This window comes from Catharus ustulatus, chromosome 17 (assembly GCF_009819885.2).
Source record: "Catharus ustulatus isolate bCatUst1 chromosome 17, bCatUst1.pri.v2, whole genome shotgun sequence".
NCBI lineage: Eukaryota > Metazoa > Chordata > Aves > Passeriformes > Turdidae > Catharus > Catharus ustulatus.
Genome location: NC_046237.1, coordinates 6,822,748 through 6,848,924, shown reverse-complemented (window position 1 = coordinate 6,848,924; position 26,177 = coordinate 6,822,748). Strand labels below are relative to the sequence as shown.

General features: G+C 56.4%; 1 protein-coding gene, 1 long non-coding RNA gene and 1 pseudogene across 2 annotated transcripts; 1 reads left to right on the top strand and 2 right to left on the bottom strand.

Annotated features, from left to right (window-relative positions):
• Nucleotides 1-1,650: 1,650 nt before the first annotated feature.
• On the bottom strand, nt 1,651-11,493 carry LOC117004445 (annotated as a pseudogene).
• Nucleotides 11,494-12,384: 891 nt separating this feature from the next.
• LOC117004446 lies at nt 12,385-13,498 on the top strand. Its single transcript, XR_004419625.1, has 2 exons — nt 12,385-12,559; nt 13,035-13,498. It is a non-coding gene; the product is annotated as an uncharacterized LOC117004446 (long non-coding RNA).
• A 6,780-nt stretch (nt 13,499-20,278) lies between these two features.
• Nucleotides 20,279-24,358, bottom strand: SOX18 (SRY-box transcription factor 18). The gene is made up of 2 exons (XM_033075335.2): nt 23,507-24,358; nt 20,279-21,975 (listed from the first exon to the last, which is right to left on the bottom strand). The coding sequence occupies exons 1-2, from the start codon at nt 23,907-23,909 to the stop codon at nt 21,125-21,127; spliced, it is 1,254 nt and encodes a 417-aa protein (XP_032931226.1). The 5' UTR covers nt 23,910-24,358; the 3' UTR covers nt 20,279-21,124.
• Nucleotides 24,359-26,177: the final 1,819 nt, after the last annotated feature.

Below are 26,177 nucleotides of genomic sequence, written 5' to 3'. Positions count from 1 at the left end.
TGACCCCACATCATTTCTTGGGCCTCTTGCTGCTTTTTGGAGCATCTGCCGACCAGATTGTGCCGCGGCGTGCCGGGGTGCCCGTGCCAGGACATGCCAGCCGGGAGGAGGGGTGTGCCCAGGCCCAGCTCCGGGTGTGCTCCCTCCCTGCGCCCTCATCGCTCGCTCCCCTACTGGGTGCCGCGGGCTGCTCAGCGGGAGCCTGCGTCCTCATCCTCGCTGGGAAGGGCTGGGAGATGCTGGAAAGCGGCTGCTCCACTGTCTCCGGCAGCAAGAGGTTCGCAGCCTCGCGGCTGTGCCTGCATGTGGGTGTGAGTGAGGGCTGGGACGTGTGTGCATGGATGTGTCTGTGCATGTGTGCCCGTGCTTCACATGTGAACCTGTGTGTGTGTCTGGGCACATGTCTGGAGTGTTGTGCAGGGCTGTGCACTCACGTGTGTGTGATTACAGGTGTGTACACTCCTGTGCATGCGGCTCCTCTCCACGGCTGCTTCCCCACAGGGTGTCTGCAGCCCCTGGTGCCGCTGACCCCGTGTCCCCTGCTCCCCGTGTCCCTGCTCCCTGTGTCCCTGCTCCCTGTGTCCCTGCTCCCCGTGTCCCCTGCTCCCCGAGCCCCCTGCTCCCCGACCCCCCTGCTCCCCATGCCGGAGCTGCCTCTGGGTCCAGCAGGCCTGGACACGGGGGCACCCCCGGCTCTGGCACTCTGGGCTCAGAGGGAGCGCGGCTCAGGGAGTGTGGGCGCTGCCGCTCCGGCCCCGCCGGTACCGCGGCTCCCCGGGCCTGGTCCCGGCGGCTCTCGGACCCGGTGGGAGCCGGGCAGTGCTGAGGAGCTGAACCGGTCCCCACTCCTGTGGTTCCACTCTGTCATGGGGCACATCCACACCGAGCTGCCAAGAAGATGGGGGGCTTCTGGGGCTCGTCTGGGAAAGGGGGGACCGAGCTGCCTCCCGCCCCCAAGGCCCCTGGCCCCGCTGCTCAGCCCGCAGCATCCTGCGCCGGGGCCCATTGTTCGGCCGCGCCGGGCTGCGGGGCAAGATTTCTTTGTCAGAGCTCGGCAATATTTTATTCTAACAATTAACCAAACACGCCCGGGCCCCCAAGCCTGTTTGTGATTATTGGAGGGCGAATTCCCCAGCCTCTCTCCCTCTTGGTGTTGGCTCCGCCTGGGGCTGCACCGGGTGGAAGGGATCCAGCCCCTCTCCCACCCGCTCAGGGCTGGGGACCCCCAGCCGCGCCGACAGCCCCCCACTCCTGCAGCCAGCGCTGGGGGGCTCGGTGGCCTCGGCCCCCTCGGGAGCCCGCGAGCATCGCCCGCATTGTCTCGGCAGAGCGGGATCCGTGGGGGCTCAGGGGCCAGCGGTGATTCAAGGCAGGGGGGATGTGAATCACAGCCCTCGCTCTCCGGGCAGGATGCGGCCCCGCGCTCCCAGCTTGCCGCATGCCAGCCATGGACCGCAGGCTTTGTCCTCCGCAGGGTGGAAGCGGCTCGCTGCCCGTAGTGGGATGGGATGGGGCCACTGCTCTTCCTGGGATGCTGGCGCAGCTTTCCCAGCTCCAGCTTCGGGGTGGGATGAGGGTGCTGTGGGCTGCGGGCTGCCTCCTGCATCCTGGCTCTCACCGAGGCTCCTCGCTGTGCTTTGGGCTGCATCCTCATTGCTGCACCAGTGGTAAAAAGAGTTGGCGCTTCCCTTTTGCAAACTCTCCTGGAGGGCGAATTGCCCAGCTCAGGTTATCAGATCCCTGTAAAGTCCTTTGCTCGGGGCCATCTCCCTGCTGCCGCAGTTTCACGCTCCAGACTGAGTTCCGTTCTGTAGCTGTGGCCTGAGCTGGCAGCCTCCTCCAGGTGCTGCCCTTTATGGGCCGGGAATCTGGAGCTGAGGGTAGGGCGTGAGCACTGAGGGTGAATGCCGCTTGCTCAGAGTGATGAAGCAGCAGAAGCCCGTGCCCTGCAGAGAGGACTGTCCGGCTCGTGGGGGCTATTAACCGTGCTGGGGGAGACACCCTGAGCAGGTCGTTTCTCTGGCTGCTGTCGGGATATGAACGGCAGCCGCTGGGACACAGGAGGGGGGTTGCAGCTGCAGGGTGGGAGGACAGAGAGGTGACCAGGGCTGTGACAGCATCCTCTACAGCCGGACCAGGCACAGGGCAGGAGGGAGTGCAGGCAGCATCTCCTGCCCACTGATCCTGCCGCTCACATTCCTGGCCCTCCCTGCTGCTGCTGCACGCCGCTGCCCTAAACCTGCTCCTTTAGAGCCAGGGCTCCTTCCTCAGCGCTGCCGTCCGGCCCCGGGCTCTCACCTTGATCCTGCTGCATCTTAAAATGCAGCGAGTCATCGAAGCAGAAGCCGCTCGGGCGGGCCGGGCCAGGCAGGGCAGCCGGAGGGCGGTCCCGGTGAGCAGCCCGGCGAGCAGCGCTGGCACCGATGGCCACGGCCAGCCCCGCAGCCTGGCACAGGCGCCTGCCCGCCCCCCCCCGCGTCCCTCCGCCACCTCCGCTGGCATTGCCCCCAGCGGGGGACACCTGAGAGGGCTGGGACCCGGAGGTGTCCTTGGATGCCACCAGGAAGGCCAGGACACTGGCTGCGGCGCCCAGGATGCCGGGCAAGCCGTGCAGGTTGTGGATGCCGCACTGGTCGAGGAGTGTGAGCTTCCTCCCCAGCAGCGGGGTGAGGAACCTGAAGCCGAGGATGCACACCACGGCCGAGAGGCTGCCCAGGGCAAGAGCGGGTCACTGGTGGCACGGCCATGTCGGCCACCACGCCAATGGCCACCCCGCCGGCCAGGCTGCCGTTCTGCACGTGGCCGAGGCTGAGCTTGCCGTCCCTCTCCAGCAGGCTGGAGGCCACCACGGTGGTTATGGCGCTGGCACTCATGGCCAGGAGCGTGTTCAGGATGGCACGGTGCTGGGCATCGTCTGGTTGGCAGAGATACAGCCACGAAGCTGGGCCAGAAAACCCAGAGGATGAGTGTCCCCCACCAGGGACATGAGGTCAGAGCTGGGTGTTGGGGTCTCCTTGGGGTGCAGTGGCTGCCGTGTTTGCCCTGAACAGAGCCTTGGACACGCCAAGGCCAAAATAGCAGGAGAAGATGTGGATTGTGATGGTGCCACCCACGTCCAGAACGCCCAGATGGGTGACAATGACCCACTCGCTGGCCAGGTAGATGGGGATTTCACAGGTGGCCATGAGGAGCAGCTGGCAGGGGCTGGCCCTCCCCAGGATGGCCCCCACGGAAATGAGCACTGTGACAGCAGCGAACTCAGAGATGAGGAGTTTGTGGAGGTCCAGGTGGATCTGGCCGTGGTGGAGGTGCTGGAGCAGGCCCTGCAGCACCAGCGCCCACTGCATGGAGAAGTTGAGCAGGAGGAAGTTGTGGGTGAGGGCGCTGAACCCGTAGCGGGGCAGGAAGGTCAGCAGGAGTCCCAGCCCCACCACCAGCATCACCTGGATGTCCTGGAAGAAGGGGAAGGTGCTGTAGACCTTGTTGGCCACCAAGTTGGTATCCTCTGCCTGCGCCGAGAGGCTCATCATAGGTGACGAAGAGGGCAAAGAAGAGGAGCAGGGCACCCTGGAAAAGCCCCAGGAAGAGGGGCAGGAGGCGACGGGATAGGTGGAGGGTGGCACAGCCATCGTGGAGTGGACAGGAAGTGGTCAGTGGTCAGCAGGGCACTGGTGTTGAGGTGACAGCCCAGCAGCGCTTCCAGGATGAGACTCTGCTTGCTCCTTCATCGGGGGGTTTTATGGCCACAGTTAATTATTAACCAAAGACCTAAGTTTATGTTCCAGAAGAGGAGGGGTTTGCCCCTCCCTTCTTTAAACACAACACCCATAAAATAACCACATGTTCTTGTTTGGCCGCCATAAAAGTGGACATGAGGGATTTTGAAGGGAAACAAGGAAAAACCTGCAGCGGGGCAAATGAAGGAGTTTGGTGGGGAGCTGGCCAGGATACCATGACACTCATCCCCATTGAACTTATCCCCATCCAGGAATGGAGACCTCCCTGCTGCAAGCCTGGAATGATGCTGGCAGCTCAGACAACCCCAGCTCCCGCTCTGGCTCTGCCACATTCCACTCCAGGTTGGCTCTGGCACTGCTGCCACCCCATCCTGCCGGATGATGCACGTTTTCCTTATCCATCACTTCGATTTTGTGAAACACCATAAAGCTCCAAAGGCAGGGCTGAAAAGATCATTTTCTCACAGGTTTGCATTGGCTTAAATGGCTGGAAATTCATTAACAATTAGCGCGCGAGAAAAACAAAGCCCAGAGCAGCCAAGCAGCTACCCCGAAGTTTCTGGGTTGCTGCTTAGTGTGACATTTTGCCAGTGAATGTCTGGAAAAAAAAAATTAAAAAAAATATATGAGAACCACAAGAACAAAAGGCAGAAGGGTTGGTAAATATTTGTTCCAGAGAGGAGATATTTTTGTGCTGTCCCTGATCTCAACAACCCTGCCGCGGGCGCTGGCTCCGTGCCGCTCTTCGTCATTGTTACTGGAGGATGAGGCAGGCGAGGGCGCAAAATGGGAAACAATTGTTGAATAATCTGCACGAGGCTCCTCTGCCAAACCCTCCCCGGCCATTTTTTCAACCCAAAGATGCTGGAAATGGGGGCAACAGAGAGGAGGAAGTGGTGCTTTGAAGGCAGTGCCTTTGACGGGTGAGGAGGGGTTGTGTTGCTCCCAAGCCATGGCAAACAGCAACAGAGGGGTGGTGGGAGCAGAGGAGGTTTTGGGATGGGAGTTGGGATGCTTTATGTGCTCCTAACATGTCCCTGCTGCCTGGCTGGTGGTGCTAACAGCAGTGAATGCTCCTATGGGGATCCCTCACCCAAGGAAATGTGGGACTGGGGTCTTCATGGTGCCATTCAGCTCTTTGCTGTCCCTGAGGATGGGATGGGATGGGATGGGATGGGATGGGTAGGCAGGATGCTCCCATTGCTCCTGCCTCTGCCTGCATGGGGACACAGCCCAACCCACCTCCTGGCTGCTGCCAGCTGCCAGCTCCACCAGGCAGTGGCATGAAGAGCAAAGGGAGGTAGGCAAAGCTTTGCTGAACCATTTCTGGTATAAAAAAGGCAAAGAAAAAGGGATTTCAGCCCTCAACACCTCCCTGTGACCCTTTGCACACCACACCAGCCCATCAAGGGGATTTTCAAGGAGCCAGCCTGATACAGTGAAACCTCTTTGGTTGGCTGTGGGTGAGATGCAAACCCAGGGAGATGCTTGGAGCAAGTTGTGCTCCTGTGATGGAGGAGCTGGGCTGCTCTTACTGTGCTGAGGAAGAATTTTGGCTCCTGGGTCAGCAGGGATTGGGCTCCTCTCAGTGTGGTTAGAGGTGTGTGCTGCCTGCTTGCTCCTCTCCTGCTCCCCACAGCATCTCAGCCTGCCTCTTCCTGCTTTGGTTTGGGGCTTTTTAAAGGTGTGGTTAAATCAAATGCTAAAAGGAAAAGCTATGGATCAGGTCTTCTAAGGAAGAGAGTGCTTGGAAGACTTCAAGGTTATGGCTCAGTGCCTCCTGCAAGGAGGAGGAGGAAGATGCCGGAGGGATGGATCGTTCTGGAGCATCCCAGCACTGCAGATCTGCTGGAGAGGACAAAGAGCACACTGGGAAGTTTGGGATGTAAATGCTCTCCTGGATGTGGCCATCATCTCTGCCAAGGTGTGGGCCACCAGGAGGCTGGGGTTCCTCGCTGGGTTCTGCCAGGTCAGGAGGTGCTGGGGACACACGGGGAAGCTCCTGGGCATGGGCTGGGCTGCCAGACCCAGTACTTGAGGGGGTGGCACAGCTTGGGCAGTGGAAAATAATAGGCAGTTGCAGGGCCAGCAGGATGTCCTTGGACACAATCTTTTTCCACTTGGAAATCTTACTCTGGGGATTTGGGATGTTTCTCTGGGCTCCTGGGATTCCCTGTGACCCACAGCCCCTCACTATCCCTGGCAGCAGCAGCACCTCAGCTCTGCCACATCCACGGGGCCAACTCACACCACATTCCTTTGATGAGCTGTTGGGTACCACAATTCCCCTTCCCTTGGGAAAAGGCCATCCCTGTGAGCCTTCCCACTTCCCAAACCAGATGAGGCACAAAAAGCAGTGATGCCCAAGTGCTCCCCAGACCGAAGACCCTGCAGCCACAAGAGGGGAATCTGCCAGGTTGCAGATTAAAAAATAAACCTTTATGGCACCCATAAATGAAGGTCGAAATTCCAAGAGGTCGCTGGGGAAGGTGAAAGTCTCCCCCAGCCCTGGGGCACCCCTGAAAGGCAGCGAATGATTAACCCCACAGTGCAGGGTGCACCACTGATGCCACGGTCCCTGCAGGGAGAAGGTTCAATCTCTCCAGTGACATTTTCAGGCACATCGAGTCTTTCTCTTGGCACCAAAGGACAAGGGATGGAGGAGCATCTGGCGAGGGCCTGGGCAGCAGGGAGGGAGGGGAGCATTCAATTCCACCCCCCACATCCCCCTTTCACTGGAGGGGGCAGTTGTTTTATGGCAGGAGGACTGGGGAACCATTTTAGCAGGATCCACGCTGGGACTGCTGGAGGAGTTCCCCACTGAGGGCTGGATACAAAGAAAAGCTGAATTAACCGAGGGTCATATAAGGCAACAGGATCTGACAGATCCGAGCCAATATACGCTGGCAGCAGCCAGTCCATGGCACTGTGAGAAACACTCCTGCAAATTTAACAAATCCCCATGGTCTAGAAAGTCATGTACAAGAAATTACTAATGAAGGGATCTAGTCATATCTGGATTTCCAGACGTTGGTCATGCTCCCACCGCGTTCTGCAGGCCATATAAGTACATGGATCTGAATCCCGAGTGCTGGAGACCAGGAGGATTGTTACGATCATCTTGCCTGACCTCCTGCGTCAGACGAGGGCTCCCGGCGAGGAGGGGACACCGGCCGGTGGCAGCTGGATCCTGCGGCTCTGTGCGGGGCTGGGGATGGACGGAGAGACCAGCCTGGAGGGGAGCTACGGTTTGGGAACTGCAGCTGTGGCTGTGGAGAGGCTGGGCGCTCCCATCACCCGGTGGTGATGAACTGGCACCAGATGGTGCTGGGCAGGAGGGAGCAGGAGCCCCAAATTCAGCACCGTGTGATGGGCAAGAAACTGCTGACAGGCACCCCTGACCTGAGCATCCCTCTCTAACCCGCTGCACCCCCAAAATTCCCCATTCCCTAAAGGCCCTGCCATAAAACCGGGCTACCTGTGCAGCTCCCACTCCGTAGTCGTACAGCCACCACCCACCCTCCTGCTGCCTTAAGGAGCCGGGGTGATCACCGGGGATGTTTTCCAGAGCTCCGGACCAGCTGTGACCCCCGCGAGCCCCGGTGCCGGCTGTCAGGCGGCGGGCAGGGGGCCAGCCCCCTCCCTCCCAGCCCCTCGCAGCCGGGTCCTGCCGGGTCGGGGGGGACACAAAGCCCAACAGACGTCACCCGGCATCACGCGGCCCGAGTGGCCTTCTCCATCTTGTTAGCACATTGTGTAACACAACATGTGGAGCGCGCTGGGACCGCACACGCATGCACTCCCCGACAGCCCAACCGGGGGGAAAAGAGGGAGGGGAGAAAAAAAAAAAAAAAAAAAAAAGAAAAACCGAAGAAAAAAAGAAAAAAAAAAAAAAAAAAAGGAAGCAATTTAAGCTTTGAATCTTTCTCTTAAAATGTTCTCATGGCTTCATTAGAATTTGCAGCCACAGAGGCTTTGAAGAACATGGTATAAGGAGTGAAACATCTGGAAAAATTAGGATTAATGAAAACATAATTCCCAAGACTAAAGGAAAGATTAATCCTGCGTTACCACTTGTGTGTTCCACAGCTTTTCCCCAGCTCGTAACACTGAACTTATTAAATCGCCCTGAGCTGAGTTTTCCTTTTCTCTCTCCCTCCCCTATGGAGCCCAATGGAAGCAGCTGATGCCAAATGTAAGGATAACCAACTGTGCTGGCCAGCGCTGCCGTGAGCCCTGTGCCAGGTGGGCACTCAGTGCCCAGCAGAGCTGCAGGGGGTCCCTGGGTGGTGGAGGGGTCAGGCAGGTTTCAGGGTGGTCTGTACTGGGCTGGTGGGGGCTGTACCCCACTGGAGCTGCACCTGCTCCTGCCTGGGGTGCTGAGCAGGGACTGACCAGCTCCTCGGATGGGGGATGCCGGGGAATTGAAGAGAAATAAATGAGCCCCCTTCTCTGCTGCTGGATGCTTGGTCAGGGTGAGACTGAAGTGGCTCTGAGGTGCTGGTGTCCCTGGGTGGGAAATCTGTGACAGCAAGGGAAACCCTGGTGATGTGCCATGCTTGCCATGCCACACCACTCCATACTGTGCTGTGTCATGCCATACCAAGCTGTGCCATGCTGTGCTGTGCCATGCTGTGCCGTGCCATGCTCTGGCGCCACCCCTGCTCCAGGATCTTGGCTGTGACCAGGGAGTTGGACATGCCAGTCCCATGACAGCTGGCAGTGTTCAGCTTTACTTGAGGGGGTCACACTGGCTGTGCCAGCCCCTGTTCAAGCCCCACGGACAGAGCTGACCAGAGGTCTTGGGCAGCTTTGAGTGGAGCTCAACCATTCTAAGGGACAGCCTGGGGAAGATGCTCTGGGGTGACAGACCCTTTGTCCCAGTAAAATCCTGCAGCAATTCCTTTGCCACCAGCAAGTACCACCGATGTGTGCCACTCTGGTTTGGGGTCACATCAGATGTTTGTCCCTGCAGCTGTATCACCACAGACTGATCTGCACAAACGGGTGGGGCTGGGGTGAGAGTGTCCCCTCCCCAGTGCAAGGGGCTGTGGAACAGTGATGCTTCTTGGGAAGAAGGAGAACAAGGAGAGCTCAACTCCTTTATATCTTCATCCATCCCGCCCTGGGCACAGGGAGGCCGGCACTGCCCGCTCCACACCTGGGCTGGCTCCACCGACCCGCCCAGCACAGCGATCCCGGCAGCTGGAGCCTGCAAGGATCAGGATGCTCCAAACGATGGTGACAGAGAGCAGCACGGTTTCTGCGAGTCTCTGCTGGATTTGGGTGGGCTCTTGCCTGCTGGGTGCTCCCCAAGATGTCAGGATGAGGGAACCAGATGTTTTCTGCATCCCCTTCTTGCCTTCTGCCCCTGGACCTTATGCCAGGACTGCAGCTGGATGGGGCCAAAGGTGTGTTTGAGTTTGACCCACGCACGGGAGATCAGGGCTCACTTGCCCCGGGCCTGGTCAAAAAAGGCTGCTTTGCCCCACACACGGAGCGAAGGAGGAGGTAGCGTGCCCAGGCCACTCCCCAAGAAGGGGAGGCTCCCAAGGGACCCAACGGGGACCCCTCTCTCCCTCCTTCCCACGCTGCCGTCCCTCTCAGCTCCAACTTGTTTTCCAGAGAGGAAACCGGCAACCTTGCTATTCTTTTTTATTCTATTTTTTTTTTCTATTTTCCTTTTTCTCCCAGCTCGAGCGGCGGGGCCCAGCTGGGGGGCAGCGGTGCCGGCGGGCGCCAGGTGCCGGCGGGGCGGCGCGGGAGGTGCCCGCCGCCCGCGGGGGGGACAAAGCCGGCGACAGCCCGCGGGGCTCGCGGCCGCATTGTGTGAGCGAGGAGGAGATGGATGAAGGTCACATCCTGCCACTCTTCCGATGCCGGCACCAGGAAAAAGCTGCGCTTTGTAAATATAAAAATAAACAACAAACTCTTCCCCCCATTTACCACCTTCCCCCCGCCCCAAAGAAAACAACAACAGCCCCCGCGGTATCGCAGCCACCTGCTCGGGGAAGTGATTTTTCATATAGGCAGGAAACGGGGGTCTAATTAAATCTGGGTCAAGAACATAAAGGGAGAACGAAGTTTATTTAGGAGTCCTCGAGGAGGGCGGGAGGGGGATGCTCAGCAGGGCTGTGGGGGAAACCTAGGACGGTGTTTTGGTGGAGCTGAGGGGGAATCTGGGGATGTTTTGCACACAGGGTGAGTGGCAGGGCATCACCTTCCTCCTGCCAGCGGGTCCAGCGTGTCCCAGCGGACGCTGGTGGCAGTTCGGTCCTCACCAGGGCAGGGATGCTCTGGGGGACTCCCCACTCTCCCTATCCCCCTGCGGGCAGAGAAAGGAGCCCGGGGAGCGTCACGATCAGACCTACAAGAGTGTCCCCAAGCCTTCAGCGAGATCATATGAGGTTCCTGTTTCACAAGACGGGAGGATGGCATTTCCATTGTACTCGCCGGGGATGTGTTGCAACGGGGCAGCCGCTTCCATCCTTTGTCCTCCTCCCCGCAGAGGAGGAGTCTCAGCCTCTGCCAGGGTGACCCGTCACACCCTGCCCCCCCCAGCCACCAAATTTGGCTCCACTGGCCGCGGCAGCCCTCCTCTGTGGGTCCCGTCCGCAGGCATCGCCCCACCGCCAGCGCTCTCCGGCTCCAGAGGCGCCTCCTTGCAGCCACCGCGCTGGGTGCCCTCGGCCGGGGGTCCCCACCAGGTTAGGGACACTCCAGGAGGGTGACACCCACCCCGAGCCGCTTCCAGCACTGACCCTGGGGTGTTCCAGCTGCCTTCCCCTGCCCGCCGCGGGGCTCTGCCTAATTTTCACCACCACTTAATAAACGAGGGACTGACCCCACCAAAGCCCAACTGGGGAGCTCTGGGTGCTGGCAGCAGCCCCAGCTCCAAGGGATGATGCCACCACCCCGGCCCCTCTCCCATGCCGCAGCGGGCAGCTTCCAGCTTTTAGGAAGCGTCGCAGAGACCTTTGCCTTTGGGTCGGGTGCTCCCAGCCCGGACCCGCTTTCTATTCCCTAGCTGGGGTGTGCCGAATATAAAGTATCACAGCATTGTTATGAAAAATAATTCAAACCCACCAAAAAGGCCAGCAGCAGATGGAAGGGTGAAATCGGAGCAATCCAGGCTGGCTGTAACCCTTCGTGGGCAGGGAAGGAAGGACAGGCAGGACAGGCAGGGGACCAGCATGCACATCCCAGCCCTGCCGCTGGTGCTTGCGGGTATGGAAGGGAAGGTGATGGGCTGGAAGTGTCCCAGTGCAGACTGTGGGCAGGACAGGGAATGGCTTCCCATGGGAAAGGGGGAGCTCGTGCCTGGGGACTCATAAACAGCCGGATTTTTAAAATCTGGCTTTAGGGATGCTGGGTAGTGCCCTCATCCCCAAATTCCTGCTGAAGGATGGGACATGCAACCTGGAAACCACTCAGCCCCGGGGCTGCCCATGCCCACCCTGCAGCGGGACGTCAGATCCCTTCTGTGACCGCTGATGGTTCTCAGGTGCCACCCACCACACCGGGTGCGTGTCCCCTCCCTGCCACCAGCATCCCGCCGCCGAGCCGGGTACCAAGGGTGGCGCTGGGGACGAGGACGCGTCCCCAGCCGCGGGCCTCGCTCCAGCTGGGCGCTGTTTTGTAAGGACTCCTGGGCCTCTGCGGCGCAGAGATAAGCCCAAGAATTCGCCGTCAGTTCCAAATATCCCGTCCGCTTCCTCCCGCCGTCCTCGCCGCCGCTCCAGCCCGCTTGTCTCATTTCCGCAGCAGCGTGCTGGGGAGCGCTTCCTGTTTTCCCCCCGGCCCCGGGGCGGCGGGGGGCTCGGGGGCGCGGGGAGGAAGGGCAGGACAATGGGCGCGGGTCGGCACGGGCAGCTGCCCATCGCCCGGGATGGGGTCCCTCGGCGGCCCGGGATGGGGCTGGGAGGGAAGAGGAAGGCGGATGGCAGGTGGCAGCAGCGGGGATGTGGGTCCTAGGCTGAGCTGAGATTGCGGATGGGGTTTCTTTCCCTTCCTTTCCTGATTTTTTTTTTCAAGGGCTTTGCTGTAAATCAACTCAAGCTCCCTAGAGAGCATCTCTGTACCGCAGTGGGAGCCTCTGCTCCAGCTGGGCATGAGGACAGGAATGAAACTGGGTGGAGCACAGCCCTGGGTGGGGGGACCCTGCCCTCTATGGGGCTATGAATTGTGCCCCCTTAAATCGCATTTTAGGGTCCCTCCAGTCAAACCACCCACCACAGCCCTCTCCTCCCCAACCACAGCAAGGGAGAGCAGCATCCCCATGGGACTGGCATCTCCCAGGAGCTGTGACACGGGGCAGGAGGTTAGGATGTGGCTACCCCATCCCAAACTGCAGCTTTAAGACAAGAGGGATCCACTTCAGAGCTCTGCTCACTCGGAGCTCGGCAACCTCCTGCCATGGGTAGGACCAGCCAGGGAGCAGCCCTGCGTTGCCCTGTTTTTGGGGCTCCTGCCCCCCAGTCCTGGGCTGAGTGTGAGTGTTTACTCGGTGCCTTTCTCACCACTCACAGCATGGCAGGAGTTATTCAAAGGCGGGCGGAAGCGAGCGCAGCAACTGAAACAACAATGAAAAGGAAACAGAGCTCGAAAAATTCTCCGTTCATAAATCAACTGAACTGCAGGTGATCCCTGGGCAGGAGAGAGCTGAGGAAGAGACACGGCTCGGCTCGGCATGGCCAGCAGCCAGGCAGGCTCCGGCCCCCCAGGCAGGGGTGGGGGAGGCCGGGATTTCCCAGGGTGGTCCTGAGAGATGCTGGGGTCGGTGTCCGTGTCCCCGGGGCTGCACATCAGGGACTTTGAGGCAGGTGAGGAGCAAGCATTGCTGGGTTTATTTTTATTGCCAATTTTTATTATACATCTGGGTGAGAAAGGTGAAGCTGTGCTGGGTGGAGTGGGTTTGTGGGGTCAGCACTGCACGCACAGGCACAGGCACACGCCTCCTTTCCAGGCCAGAGGAATGCAGAAAACCCAGGGATGTGATGGAGTGCAGGGACTGTGCCACAGCCCCTTGTGGCCAGCAGAGTGGGGGGATATGGCAATTTTGGTGCTTGAGGGGTTGCAGAGCAGCCCCATGCTCCTTATTCATCTCCATGCCTACCTTTCTGGGTTGAAATTCATCACTTTGGAAGCAGAGAAACCAAAAAGGTGTGGGTGAGCACGGCTCCAGTCTGTGTCTGTGCCATGGGAGATGTTGGGGTTAACGGGAGATGATCCAGGGTTCTTTGCAGCATCAGGCCATGGCTCCTTGCTGGGAACTCATAAAGGCTTTTTCCTCCTTAGGAAATAGAGCTGCTGGATTGGGACAGGCTCCTCAGTGCTGGCAGCATCTCTGCACGGGCAGGGGATGGGCATGGTTGGAAAAAATCTCTCCCTCCTGCCTCCAGTTGTGTCCTGCAGCATCTTGCTGTAGGCAGGATGGGGGCCAGTTTGGGCAAACCTAACTGTCCCCTCCTAGCTGTCCCCTCTGCCAGCTCCTGTAAGTTGAGAGCCAGTCCTGGGGACACCAAAAGGAACTTGTGCTTTTGGGACCAGTGGATGGCCCCAAGGACCAGGCTGGCAGCAGTGGGCTGACCTTACAGCAGAGGAAATGATCCAGTCGTGTTCCCCACACTGGGAAAGCCGGGAGAGATTGCATGTCCCCCTCCGCTGCTATCCGTCCTCCCTCCTGTGAATTCCCTGTCATCTTGTCTTTTGGCAGAGCTGGAAAACTGGGAGACCACCGTAAATAAATCCTGTGTCTTTAAGCAGTTTTGTACAGTACAAGAAAATGCACTCGTTGAATTACAGCTTTTTAATCAAATACATGTAACCATGTCACTTAAAGTGCTCGCGAAAAGCAAGGAAAAAAAAAAACCCAACACAATTGGAAGAGCACAATATTAAAACCAGCTGCCTGCTTACCCCCACCACAGTTAATAGTTTTTGAATGTTCTGAATGAGAGAGAAACCAGAGCCAAGCTCCACTTTCATGTCCATCTTTCTGATCAAGCCCTGTCAGACGGGGGGAGCCGGGCAGCCTGGCACAGAGGCGGGGGATGCGGGAGGGCTGCACTCCCTTGCCCTGCTGCTTTGCCCATCCCTTTGGGCTTTCTCGCTGTGGTGATGGGATGTGGGAGCCCACGGTCTTCCTGCAGGCAGAGCAGAGCTGCCAGGCTGGGACCCAGCCTGGAGATGGGAGCACAGGTTGCCTAAGCATGCAGAGGTGAGGGATGCTGCTTGGGACATCACCACCATCTTGCGTGTCCCCTCCTGACCAATTTTAACCCAATTCTACCTCTTGATGCTTCTTCCTGCAATCACTGCTTGTCCCCTTGAGGTACTGCACTACCCACAGCATCCCTTCCTCCGAGCATGCCAGTGCAGCCCATGGTGTCACAGCCCTGTGTCCCGTTCCCTTGGGACACACATGCCAGGACCACCTCAACGCCTCTGACCTCGCTGGCCACCGACCCCCCGCCCAGCACAGCCTGCCAACCACCCGAGCTGAGCAGTTCCCCCGCAACGTGGACCACTGCTCATTAAGCATGAGGCAGAGACCACCAAATATGTCAAAACACACTTAAAATTTATTGTTTCATACCATACGTTTGAGTCTCTTGAACGCCGGCCAGTGTTTCTCCCTCTCCGCGATGGGGCCTATCTGCTGTCACCGACGCTTCGCCTATATGTGCAGCCCGCTTGCTTGCTGGCTTTTTCTTCCCTCCCCCTTCTTACTTTAAATGCAAAATACAAACAATTGATGGAAAATGTACATTTGTTCCATATGGGACGGTCGGAGTGTGGAGAGGAGCCAGCAGAGGCATTTTTAGGCAGACTCCTCTCTCCAGCGGATGGCTGGATGGCTTCCCAGAACGGCCCCGCGCGGCCTGGCCTGACTCTCCTGACGAGCTTCAGACGCTCTGTGACGCTCCCACGATGGTGGGGGGGGACGTGATTCAGTTCCCTGAAGGGATCAACCTCCCTGGGCTGCCGGGTACAGGAGGAGGGAGAGGCTTCCATCAAAACCGCTGCAACATCCTGGAAAGGTTGAGCTTAGATGCGTGGGAGGCGATGGGGAGAGTTGGTTTAGGATTTGTGTTGGAAGTTGAGTTAGGCTGGTTGGGTTGTGTTGGGTTAGTTAGGTTCAGTTGGGATAGGTTCCATTGGATTGAGATTGGTTAGGATGGGTTAGTTTGGTTGGGTTTGTTTGGGTTGGGTTTTGCTGGGTTGGTTATGCTGGGTTGGGTTATGCTGGGTTGTGCTGTGCTGGGTTGGTTATGCTGGGTTGGGTTGGGTTGGGTTGGCTGGGTTGGGTTATCCTGGGTTGGTTATGCTGGGTTGGGTTGGTTATGCTGGGTTGTGCTGGGCTGGGTTGGTTATGCTGGGTTGGGTTACCCTGGATTGGGTTATGCTGGGTTGGTTATGCTGGGTTGTGCTGGGCTGGGTTGGTTATGCTGGGTTGGGTTGGTTATGCTGGGTTGGGTTACACTGGATTGTACTGGGCTGGTCTTGGCTGTGTTGCATTAGGTGGACTGGGTGGGTTGGGTTAGGTTGTGCTGTGTGGGTTGTGTTGTGTTGGATGGGATTGGACTAGGTGACCTCTGGAGAGCACTCCCAACCCTTCCATGACCCTTTGGCCTCCTGGTACATCACAGCATTGCTGAATCACCTCAGAAGGGAAGCACAGAGTGGTTCTGACAGATGTTGTGGGGCTCAGTTGGCTCAGAGACAGCAAGGAGAAGACCCCAAAATCCCTCATGGTTCACACAATGAGACCCAAATCTACCTCCTTCACAGGGACCTGTCCTCCTCACAGGGACCCCAGCACGGTGCTAGGTGAGCAGATGTTGGTGTGGTGCTGGGAACTGGGGGTGCAGGGGCTTGTGGTGGCCCTAAGGTAGGGGAAGGAGTGTGAGGGCTGGTGGGGGAAACTCTGGGAGCTGGAGGGGACAACCAAAGCTCCACGAAGGATGTAGAGGCTGAACTTCATGGCAAGAAACGTGCTGAAGTGTTTCAGGCTGCACAGATTTCCCAGGGCACATTAAGGACTCCTTGCTGGCTTATTTTTTTTCTTTTACAAAACCTGTAATATTTATGACACCCCAGCTCCTGTTCCCTGCAGGCAGCTGCCCTCCCCTGCCTGCAGAGAATTCCTCTGCTGGGAGCAGGGCTGGGGGGACATCCAGCCTCAGCCGAGTGTTCCTGCTGCCCGGCAGCCCTGGGCATGGCACAAGGAAACGGGGCCTTTCCTGTCTGCAAGGAGCACTGAGATTTCCAAACATTTCCTTTCCCAAACTGAGCTGCAAAGAAGAAAGTTGGGGAAGGCTTGGGAACTTTGCTTCTGCTTGACCAGGAAAGGTTGTTCTGGGAACATTTGAAACCTTTTTTTGCATTTCAACCTTTTCCCTTTGGTTAACCTTGCACCACAGATTGCTGTTGCCTCTCCAAAGGTTTAGCCTCCTGTCTAAAAAAACTTGGAAACTTTTTTTTTTTTTTCCAATGCACTTTTTCTCGAGTCAGGAAATGTTTTGGAGCTGTTTCCTACAAACAGGTTTGGTTTTGATAAATCCTTTTTTTTTTTTTTTTTTCCTGAAAGAGGGGGAAAAATATAAATCATATCACTTGGTCTACAGGAGCTGCCTGGTGCCACAGTGGGGAACCACCACTGGCAGTGTGCTCCTTTCCCCAGAGATGCCCCCACACCAAACACCCAAAATATAGGGACCAAGAGGCTCTAATTCCCTGTTCATTCCCTGATGATGATCCCAGTCATCCCAGCCAGGATGACTTCATCACGGCTGTTGTGTCAGTGTTCCCATCCCTACGTGAGCTCTGGGCTGGGATGGCTGGGGCTACCCTGCAGCTACCACTTGCCACCCTGAGCATCCTGCTTGCCCCTGGCTATGCCACAGCCTCAGCCTCGGGAACAGCGAGCCTGGAGCTGAACGCTGCTGGGCCAGGCTGGCTGGCACATGAGGTTTTAATATTTGGGTGGGTGATGTCATCAAGCACTCCATAACACTGTAAAAAATCCAGAACGGCTATAAAGCTGATCTGTGAACCTCCAGCAGAACACACACACACACACACACACACACACACACACACACACACGGGGGGGTGTGCTCATGGATATGCACATGGACACATGGACATGGAGAGGTGCACACATGGAGATGCACACACACACACACACACACACACAGGGATGCAGCTACACGTGTGTGCACAGATATATCCAGAGAGATGCACGCATGGATACACACGGAGGAACACGTGGGCGCGCATGCAGGCTCAGACACACAAAGGGGCAACCAAAAAAATGCACACAAAGGAGCAGCACACACGTGCAGAGGTGCACACACATGCACACACACAGCCCACCCAGATGCAGGCACACAGATATCGGGGATGTGCCCACATACACACACACACACACACACACCAATGCCTGCACGCTTGGGCAATGCACACAGGGATGGATGTCAGCATGGATGTATGCAGTGATGCAGGTACACACAGGTGCTTGCACCCCATTCACAGGTACGGGTTTGCACACAGGGACACAGAGCAGATGCCACCTGCCAGCAAAGCCCAGGTAGGAGCTGGTATCGCCTCCCCCTCTCCCTGCATCCTGGGAAAGCCGGCAGGATGGGCCGTCAGGTTTTCCATTTACCTGTCAAGTACCTTCTCCACATTTCTGCTGTAACGACCTGCTAAAAGCCCCTCGATGCTCCTCCCCAACCCAAAACCATCCGGCCTTGAGCTTTGGAGAGATTAAGTCATAAAAATCGGAAGGGGCTGTGCAGTAACAGCCCCGGCCTGAGCCATAACGGCAGTGAAATCATCCCCAAACTATGTCAGCTCCAGCCATTTCCAGTCCCACGTCACACCTGAGCCACCGGCATGCAGCGAAAGAAAACACTGGGGGATGGTTTCCTGGCTCCAGAGCAGCTGTACAGGGACAGGGATCGATAAAAATAAAATGTATGTTCAAAATATACAAAAGTAACATATAAAATATTGAAAAAATGTAAAAATACAAAAGATTAAAAAATATAAAAAGAAATTCCAGTGTATAAAAAAAATACAGATTAACATAGAATGTATATATATGAATCAAGATAAAATAAATTTAAAAAGATAAAAATAATATGTAAAATAAGTGGTGTGGCTAAAGCTCATCAAGGGGTCAGCATCCTTCCCAAGGACCAGAACCTCTCCCAGGTTCAGCTGAGCCCTCTGCCCTCCTGATGGAGCCAGATCAGCCCCTGTGCCACCAGTCTCACCAAACCCTGGATTTTGGAGGTGCACAAATCCAGGCCATGTCCTGGCCATGGCTAAACCATGAGGCTGCAGCAGGGACGCTGTGGAGAGGTGCCTGCCCAAACCTCTGCTGTACCAGCACAAACCAGGTTGGTTTGGGACACTTATTGATAAAGCTGATGTCAAAACAGTGAGTTTAGGTGAAAAAAGGCTGTGTGGAACACCAAGTGATGGTAGGAGGTGGCATCTTTTGGAGTCTGGCACAATTCGTTCTGCCTGCTGATATCCACTCTGTTTTTTTTTTCCTTTCTTCTTTCCCTTCTCTTTTGTTTCCCTGTGACCTGGGGTAGGGCTGGCCAGCGAGGTGGGAATTCACAGTGATTGTGGCTTTAGTGTGGTGTCTCCTTGATGCAGTTATGGATGGGAATGACCATCCATTGCAGCTTTCAGTGCCTGCTGAAGCCCCACAGCAGCATCCTGGGGCATAAAGGACCTTAAGAGCCATCAAGTTTTAACCCCCTGCCATGGAAAGGGACACTTTCCATTAGTTCAGGTTGCTCCAAACCCAGTCCAATCTGGCCTTGGACGCTTCCAGGAATGGGACATCCACAGCTTCTCCAGGAACCTGTGCCAGTGCATCACCACCCTCATCCTAAAGACTTCTTACAGCTAATCTAAATTGACCCTCCTTCCATTTAAAAACCACGGTGAGCTGGCACAGCTGAACCACGGGGAAAGAAGGGAATTTCTGCTGCAGAAAAGTGACTTCACATTTGCTCCACGATGTGATGGACAGCGGCTCTCCCCAGCACGGCAGGGCAGCTGGGCGAGGACCGGCCTGCTCACCGCCGCTTTGAACCGCAGGAAGTGACCGCATCCATGCCTGGAAGGTACCTGGAAGCTGGGGGCTGGAAAATAACTCAGAGCTTTCTTCTTCTGCCCCCTCCCTCATCTCCTTCCTCCCAGGCCGCTTCGGGGAGCGGAGCGGGATGGAGCCCATAGCCGGCTGCTTCCTTTCATAGTCATCAGCGGCGGCACAGGATGCTTCTCATTTGGTGTTGTGTTTGTTTGCTGCAGCGCGGGTTCTGGCACCCGCCGGGCGCCCGCCAGCCCTCCCGTGTAGGTAGTGAGGTCATTTTTCCATGTATTCCCCCTTTTTACATACTGTATATGGAAAGACAATGAAGCGCCTTTGTGGCGTTCCATGGGAACGCGTCGCCAGCCCCCGGAGTGGTCCCGTTTATTAGCGCTTCACATTCAACAACAACAAAAAAAAGTGAGTCAGGATTGAGTCCTGTTAACACTAATGTGAATTTAATTTAGGAGAAGCTTGAAAATTAATGTCATTTGTTAAATATCCATTTCCCCTAAAAGGCAATTCTTTGCCAACAACAACAACAAAAAAACCTCTTCTATTCAATTTTCAAAATTTTTTTTTTTTTAAACAGCCTTTTTTGGCGATATCAGCCTGGTTTAAATCACTCGGCGCTCAAGGAACGGATGCCACCGGGTTTTAAGCAACAGATTGTTGTTCCTCCTTTTCAAATTGAACAAAAAAGCTCCCTGTAAATCATAGAGTGATTCACAGGAGGGGGATGAAGCTCCGGCAAAGCACCAGCAGCTCCGAGCAGGATCCGGCTGGGCATGGTGACGGCTCGGCAAGACCCGCCGCTGCTGGAGCCGGGAAGCAGCCAGTGAAGGCCAGGAGGAGGAAAGGCTCCGGTACACGGAGTTTTCTTCCAGCTCTGAGGATTGGAGAGAAAGCATTGGAGCAGCCTGGTTCTATTTGGGGGGGTTTCATGGGAAAACAGGGTGAGCCATGGGGACCCTGCATGGATACGCTGTCAGCCTTCCAAAACAATGACCACACCAAGGCTCGTTTTGGAGGAGGATATCACATGTTTTATTATATTTTAATCTGAAAACAGCTGCTTTTCCTGCTGGGAGCATCTCTGGGCGGCACGGTGCGGTGCTATGGGGCTGCCGCCAGAATCCCATCCCATCCCATCCCATCCCATCCCATCCCATCCCATCCCATCCCATCCCATCCCATCCCATCCCATCCCATCCCATCCCAGTGTCCCGTGCCGAGGCGAGCAGAGCCACGCTCGCGGAGCCTGAGGCGACTGACAGAGCGGGCGGGCGGCAGCTTGGAAATTAATACATTTGCCAGGTTGTCAAAACATTAATCAACGGATACAAAAATCTGGAAATGGTTGGGACAACATGTATTTGCGGAAAATATGTGTTCACACAACAAGCACACAAGATGGGAACAATTATATGAAGATGTTTTAATAATTAACCAGAATAAAACAGTTTGCTCTCCATACAGTTCTAGACAATAAAAGTGTTTGCAGTCATATTTTTCTTTTGTACAAAATTCCAGTCAGTTGTTCCTCAATATTTACATTATCATTCCCTTTTCACAAAATATCTCCTTTTTTTCCCCCTTCCTTTTTTTTTTTTTTTGCTTAAATCCAGCTTTGCTACATAAATGCTTTAGATCTCATGGATATCCCTTGATTTCTTTTTAAAAAGTCTAATAAAAAACCCCCAAAAGATAAATACCATTTTATATATAAAAATGCTTAGTAAAAATATAGTTTTGTTGCCCAATTAAAATATATTGCTGAGAATACAGTAAAAACTGTCCTAAAGCCCACCCCTAATGGGCGCCGACTCTTTAACAGCCCCGGCAAAGTCTTTCTAAAAGCTTTTTCCCCCTAAAAGCTCTCCTGTCCTTGGGTTAAATACTGGGGACAGGTCACACTTTGGCTCATCCTAGTGTGATTGTTTCAGGCAGGATTTACTGGAATTGGCTTGAAAATGCCCCTTGGAGCTGGTGGGAGCTGGAGATGTGCCCTGCCGAGGGCTGGAGCGGGGAGCACGGCGGGGAAAGGCGTCTATCTGTGTTATATAGTTATACGGTATATCAGTGAGTTCAGCATGGTCTGTCTCTAAAAAAAAAATTAAAAAAAAAATAAAAAAGAACAAACAAGAAAGCGATGCATTTAATGAGATACTCTAAATATGATGGAGCTCGTGGTTAAAGGAGGATGGCTTTTTGTTTTTAGAGGAGAATCGGGGCTCTCCTGGTGCGCGCATTGGATGGTGGGGTCAACCTAACCGGTGATGCAGGGGCTATAGTAAACAGCACTGCTGGCATCGGACAGGGCAGATATCAAACTGCTCTCCTCGCAGGAGATGCTTCTAGGAGTCACTTTGGACAGGGACACATGGTAAGGGAGGCCCGAGGCTTCGGGACGAGTCCTGCTCATGTTCAAATACTGGTCAAACTCATTGCGGTCAACGTCTGTCCAGAGTTCGGTTTGGTTCAAGTGATCCACGCTCTCCATGTGGTGGGCTTCAGGCGGGGGCGACAGCTGGCCCAGGTGGGCGGAAAGCCCGTTCTGAGTTCCCGAGCACATCTGGTTGTAGTAAAGGCTGGAGGGATGGGGAGTCCTCATGGCGTCGGCCAAGTGTGAGGGGGTCTGCGTGTAGGGCACGGCCACGTCCCGCCCCATGCACTTCTCCTGGGGAAACTCCATCTGGTGATGGTGGTGGTAGCCGCGAAAGGGCATCATGTTGCAGTCATCCTGCATGTGCGGAGGGAAAAACGCCGGCTCGGTCTGTTCCAAGACATCCAAGGGAGACATCTCAGGAGTTGGCAAGCCATAGTTTTCAATATCCGACCCCATGGAGTGGAGTTCTCTGAAGTGGTTAAGTGGGGGAGGCTGGGGGTGGCCCGGCTGGCTGCCGCCATGGTGACTCATGCTGAAGTTGTCACTGCAAGGCTGGGAAAGGTTATGCAGGAGGATATTGGGTTCCATCCTCTTGATTTTCTTGGCTTGCTTCTTTCTCCTTGGGCGGTATTTGTAGTTGGGGTGATCCTGGAGATGCTGGATTCGCAGTCGCTCTGCCTCTTCCACGAAGGGACGCTTGTCGCTGGCGCTCAGCGCTTTCCATGACTGGCCTGGAAGAGGAAAGAGAAGCTCTGTGAGAATGGGTCAGCCACCAGCACTGGCCAGGGCATGGGGACACCCAGGGAAAGGCAGCCCAGGGGTGAAGGGTTCCTGCAGATGGTTCAGCACCTGAGCGGGCTCTCACTGCTGGCACCAGGAAGGGCTGGGGAATGGATTCCCAAGCCAGGCTGTTCCCTTGTCCCAGCAGAAGGCTCAGGCAATGCCCGGCACTTCAGTGCTGTGGGAGAATGGGGGTACCTGGATTGGAAATCCCTCTGCCAGGGCTGGGGATTCTGCCTCCCACTGCCCCTTGGTACAGTCTACATTCTCTGCTTCCCTGCATCTCACATCCATAGCCTGCACCTCTGCAGACCAAATCACCTGTCCCAAAAACTCACAGCCCCATATCCTGAATCCCACATCCCCACACCCCGCAGCCCCGTGTCTCTGCATCCTGCTGCTCTGTCTGGCCATATCCTGCTTCCCGTAGTCCCGCATCCTGCAGCTCCATTTACCCATATCCTGCTTCCCCTGTTCCCACATCCCGCATCCTATAGTCGTGCATCCCGCATCCTGCAGCCTGTATTCCCATATCCTGCATCCCTGCAGCTGTGTACCCCTCAGCCCTGTATCTCTGCATCCCGCAGCCCTGTTTCCCTGCATCTTGTGTACACGCAGCTCTGCATCTTCACATCCTCATCCCACAGCCCCATATTCCCACATCCTGTAACGCCACATCCCACAGCCCTTGATCCGACAGTCCTGCATCCTTACAGCTTGCATCCCTGCAGCCCTGCATCCTTGCAACCTGCAACTGGTAGCCCTTCATTGCACATCCCTAAAGCTTGTGTCCCGCAGCTCTTTAACCTTGGAGTCCATAGCCCTGCATCCTTCAGCTCTGTATCCCACAGCACTCCACCCTTGTACCCCAGCTCCAGCACCCCATATTCTTGCAGTCTGCACCCCACAGTCCTGTACCCTTGGAGCCTGGCTAGCAGAGCCCCATGTCCTTGTATCCTACAGCCCACTGCCTTGTGGAGTCTGCGTCCCACAGCCCTGGACACTCTCAGCACACATCCCAAATCCCTGTATGGCTTCATCCCACACTCCCAGCCCTGAATCCCTGTAACCCAGCCGTTCACATCACCAGCTCTGTATTTCTGCATCCCGCTGCCTTGGATTATCAGAACCAAACCTTCGTATCCCTACACCCCCAGCCCCTACCCCAACATTCTGAGCTCTGTACCCCTGCATCCTGCTCTCTTGCAGTCCACATTCCCAAACCTGTACCTCTGTGTTCCTGTATTCCCAGCCCTGTACTCCCACATCCCTGTCTCCTCAGCTTGCAGCCTGGATCCCCCACCCCACATCCTCACGTCCCTAGCTCTGTAAGCCTGCATCGCACAGCCCTGTACTCGTGCAGCCCGCATCCCCAGCCCCTAACGCAGCACCCCCGCATCCCCAGCCCCGCACCCCGCATCCCCAGCCCCGCACCCCGCATCCCCGCGCCCCCAGCCCTCCTCCCGCTCCTCTCCCGCTCACCCAGCATCTTGCTGAGCACGGCGTTGTGCAGGTCGGGGTTCTGCTGCGCCAGCCGCTTGCGCTCATCCTTCGCCCAGACCATGAAGGCGTTCATGGGCCGGCGGATGCGGGAATCCTCGGCGGCCTTGCCCTCGGGGCGGCCGGCCGGGGGGCTGTATCCATAGCCCGGCTCGGGGCTGGGCGTGCGGCTGGGGGCCGCTCCGGGGGCCGCGCCGCCGGGGCCGGGGCCGAAGGCGAAGCCGGGCTCGGGGCTGGGCGTGCGGCTGGCGGGGGAGGCGGCTCCCGGGGGGCGCGGGAAGGCGAGCCCGGGCTCAGCGGCCGGCACGGCGGCGGTGACCCATGAACAGTCGCCCCGGGGTTGCGATATCTCCTCTCGGCAGTAGTTAGACTCAGATATATTCATTCCAGCTGGACAGCACTTTGTGTCCGACCCGACCGGGTGCCGGAGAGAGAATCGGGATTCCTGCCGCGTCCCACCGGGTCCAGCACCGCCGAGCAGCCGCCCGCAGTTCGCCTCCCTCGCCTGCCTTCGGGGGACTCGGGCTCGCTTGCGTTTGTTTTGGTTTCTGTTCTTTTTTTTTTTCCTATATTTTTTTTTATTTTTTCCCCCCTTTCCCCACAAAAAAAAACTTTTGGGATGATGCTGGGCTGGAAGGGGCAAAATATAGCCGGGCTGGACCAATCAGCGGGGCGAGGGGAGGAGGAGGAGGAGGAGGAGAGGGAGAGGAGGAGGAGATGAGGGGGAGGAGGAGAAGGAGGAGATGAGGGGGAGGAGGAGGAGGGAAGGGGGGGCGTCCCCAGGCACCAGCAGGAAGAGCCACCCGGGGAGGGCCGAGCTGGGACCTGTGTGGAAGCTGCTGCCCCGTTCCCTTCTGTTCGAGGAGGAGGATTGTTACATTTTTCTTTCCTTCTTTTCTTTCTTTCTTTCTTTCTTTCTTTCTTTCTTTCTTTCTTTCTTCTTTCTTTCTTTCTTTCTTTTCTTTCTTTCTTTCTTTCTTTCTTTCTTTCTTTCTTTCTTTCTTTCTTTCTTTCTTTCTTTCTTTCTTTCTTTCTTTCTTTCTTTCTTCCTTTCTTCCTTTCTTCCTTTCTTCCTTTCTTCCTTTCTTCCTTTCTTCCTCTCCTCCTCTCTTTCTCTCTCTCTCTCTCTTTCTTTCTGTCTCTCTTTCTTTGTCTCCTTCTTTATGTCTTCTTTTTTCCAGCTCTTTCAAGCCCCTTTTCTGCTCCCTGCGCCCTGCCCTCGCCCCCACCACCCGCGGTGCCGAGGCAGGGACGCGTTCAGCTTCGCCTGCCAGGCTGTGTGCAGGAGCACAGGGATGTTCAAGGCTCGGCGTTTATTTTTCTTACGACTGACTCCGTGTGTGTGTTTTGGCCAGCATTCCCCATCCGGGGCTGGGAGCAGCCCTGGGGTGAAGGCAGGGGTGAGCCCTCTCCCCCCAGCAATTTTCTGTGGGAATTTCAGCTTCAGGCAAAGAAACCACTCCTTGACTTTAAGTTTCATTTACATGAAAAGCGTTGTGTTTTCTAGGGATGGGGGATTCAGTGTCAGCCGGTGATCGTGGCTAACCCCGGGGAGGGCAGCTGGAGCTGGCACGGCCGTGCCATCGCTGCGTGCCTCGGGCACGGCCGGGTACCCACAGCACGCTGCCATCGCAGCCGCAGCAGAGCTGCGCGTCCCCTGTCCCCTGTCCCCTGCACCAGGTCACTGCCCCGCCTGCTTGGCTGCCATCCAGCAGGGATCTGCAGTGCCAAGGGTCAGCCTAGGTGGTCTGAAGGTCCTTCCTGCCCTTGGCACTGGGAGTTACGAGTTCTGCAGGATCCATTTGCCATCAAGGAGAGTGGCTGGCGCACTGTGCCTGCCCCCTGAAATCCCCGGGGCAGCCGGGCTGACTTGAAAGAGATGCCCCAGCTCCGGGTACGTGCCCCCAGGCCCTCTCTGGCTGTGGACACATGCCCTAGACCCCAGCCTGAAATGTGAACCTCAGCCTAAGGAAGACTTGGGGCACTGGGTTGCGCAAGAGCCCAGCTCCAGCCTCTCACAGCCGTGGGGTATTGCATGCCATGGTTTCTGTGTGTCTGGAAGTGATTTGGACAAGCCGATCTGCTGTTAACCCTAAACAAAACAAAGTCTTCCTAAAAAAAAAAATTAAAAAATTGTGTCTCACTTATTCTTCAATCATCAACCAGGAGCAACAGAGGTTTCGGGTGAGATTTCCTTCACGTTTCTGGAGCTTCTTATTAAAATTTTGAAAGTGCAAATCAGCACCAGTCCACAGGAGAGCCCACACAGCTGCAAGGAGTCTCCTCTCCCCTCTCCCCCATCCAGAGGGAGCTGGAGCACTGCTTTGCTGGAGAAGCAGTCCCTGCCACCATCCAGAGCAGAGCCCCTGGAGGCTTTGGCTCTTTGTCCCAGCCCTGGGAGAAGCAAGGTGGGTGCTGGGGGATCTGGGGACTCCCAGGGTGAAGTGAGCAGCCTTTGGGGCAGCCAGTCTGGGCAGCTGGTGGGGATATCCCCCTTCTCCGAGGCTTCAGCCCAGCATGTGGTGCTTTCCCTGATCACATCCTCCTGCGGCCCCCTCCACAGCCCTGGTAGGATCCTTGGCTTCCAGGTGTGCTCAGAGCTGCCCTGGAGCCAGGGTTGGATGGGGTGGCACCGGCTGGTATTTGGGATATG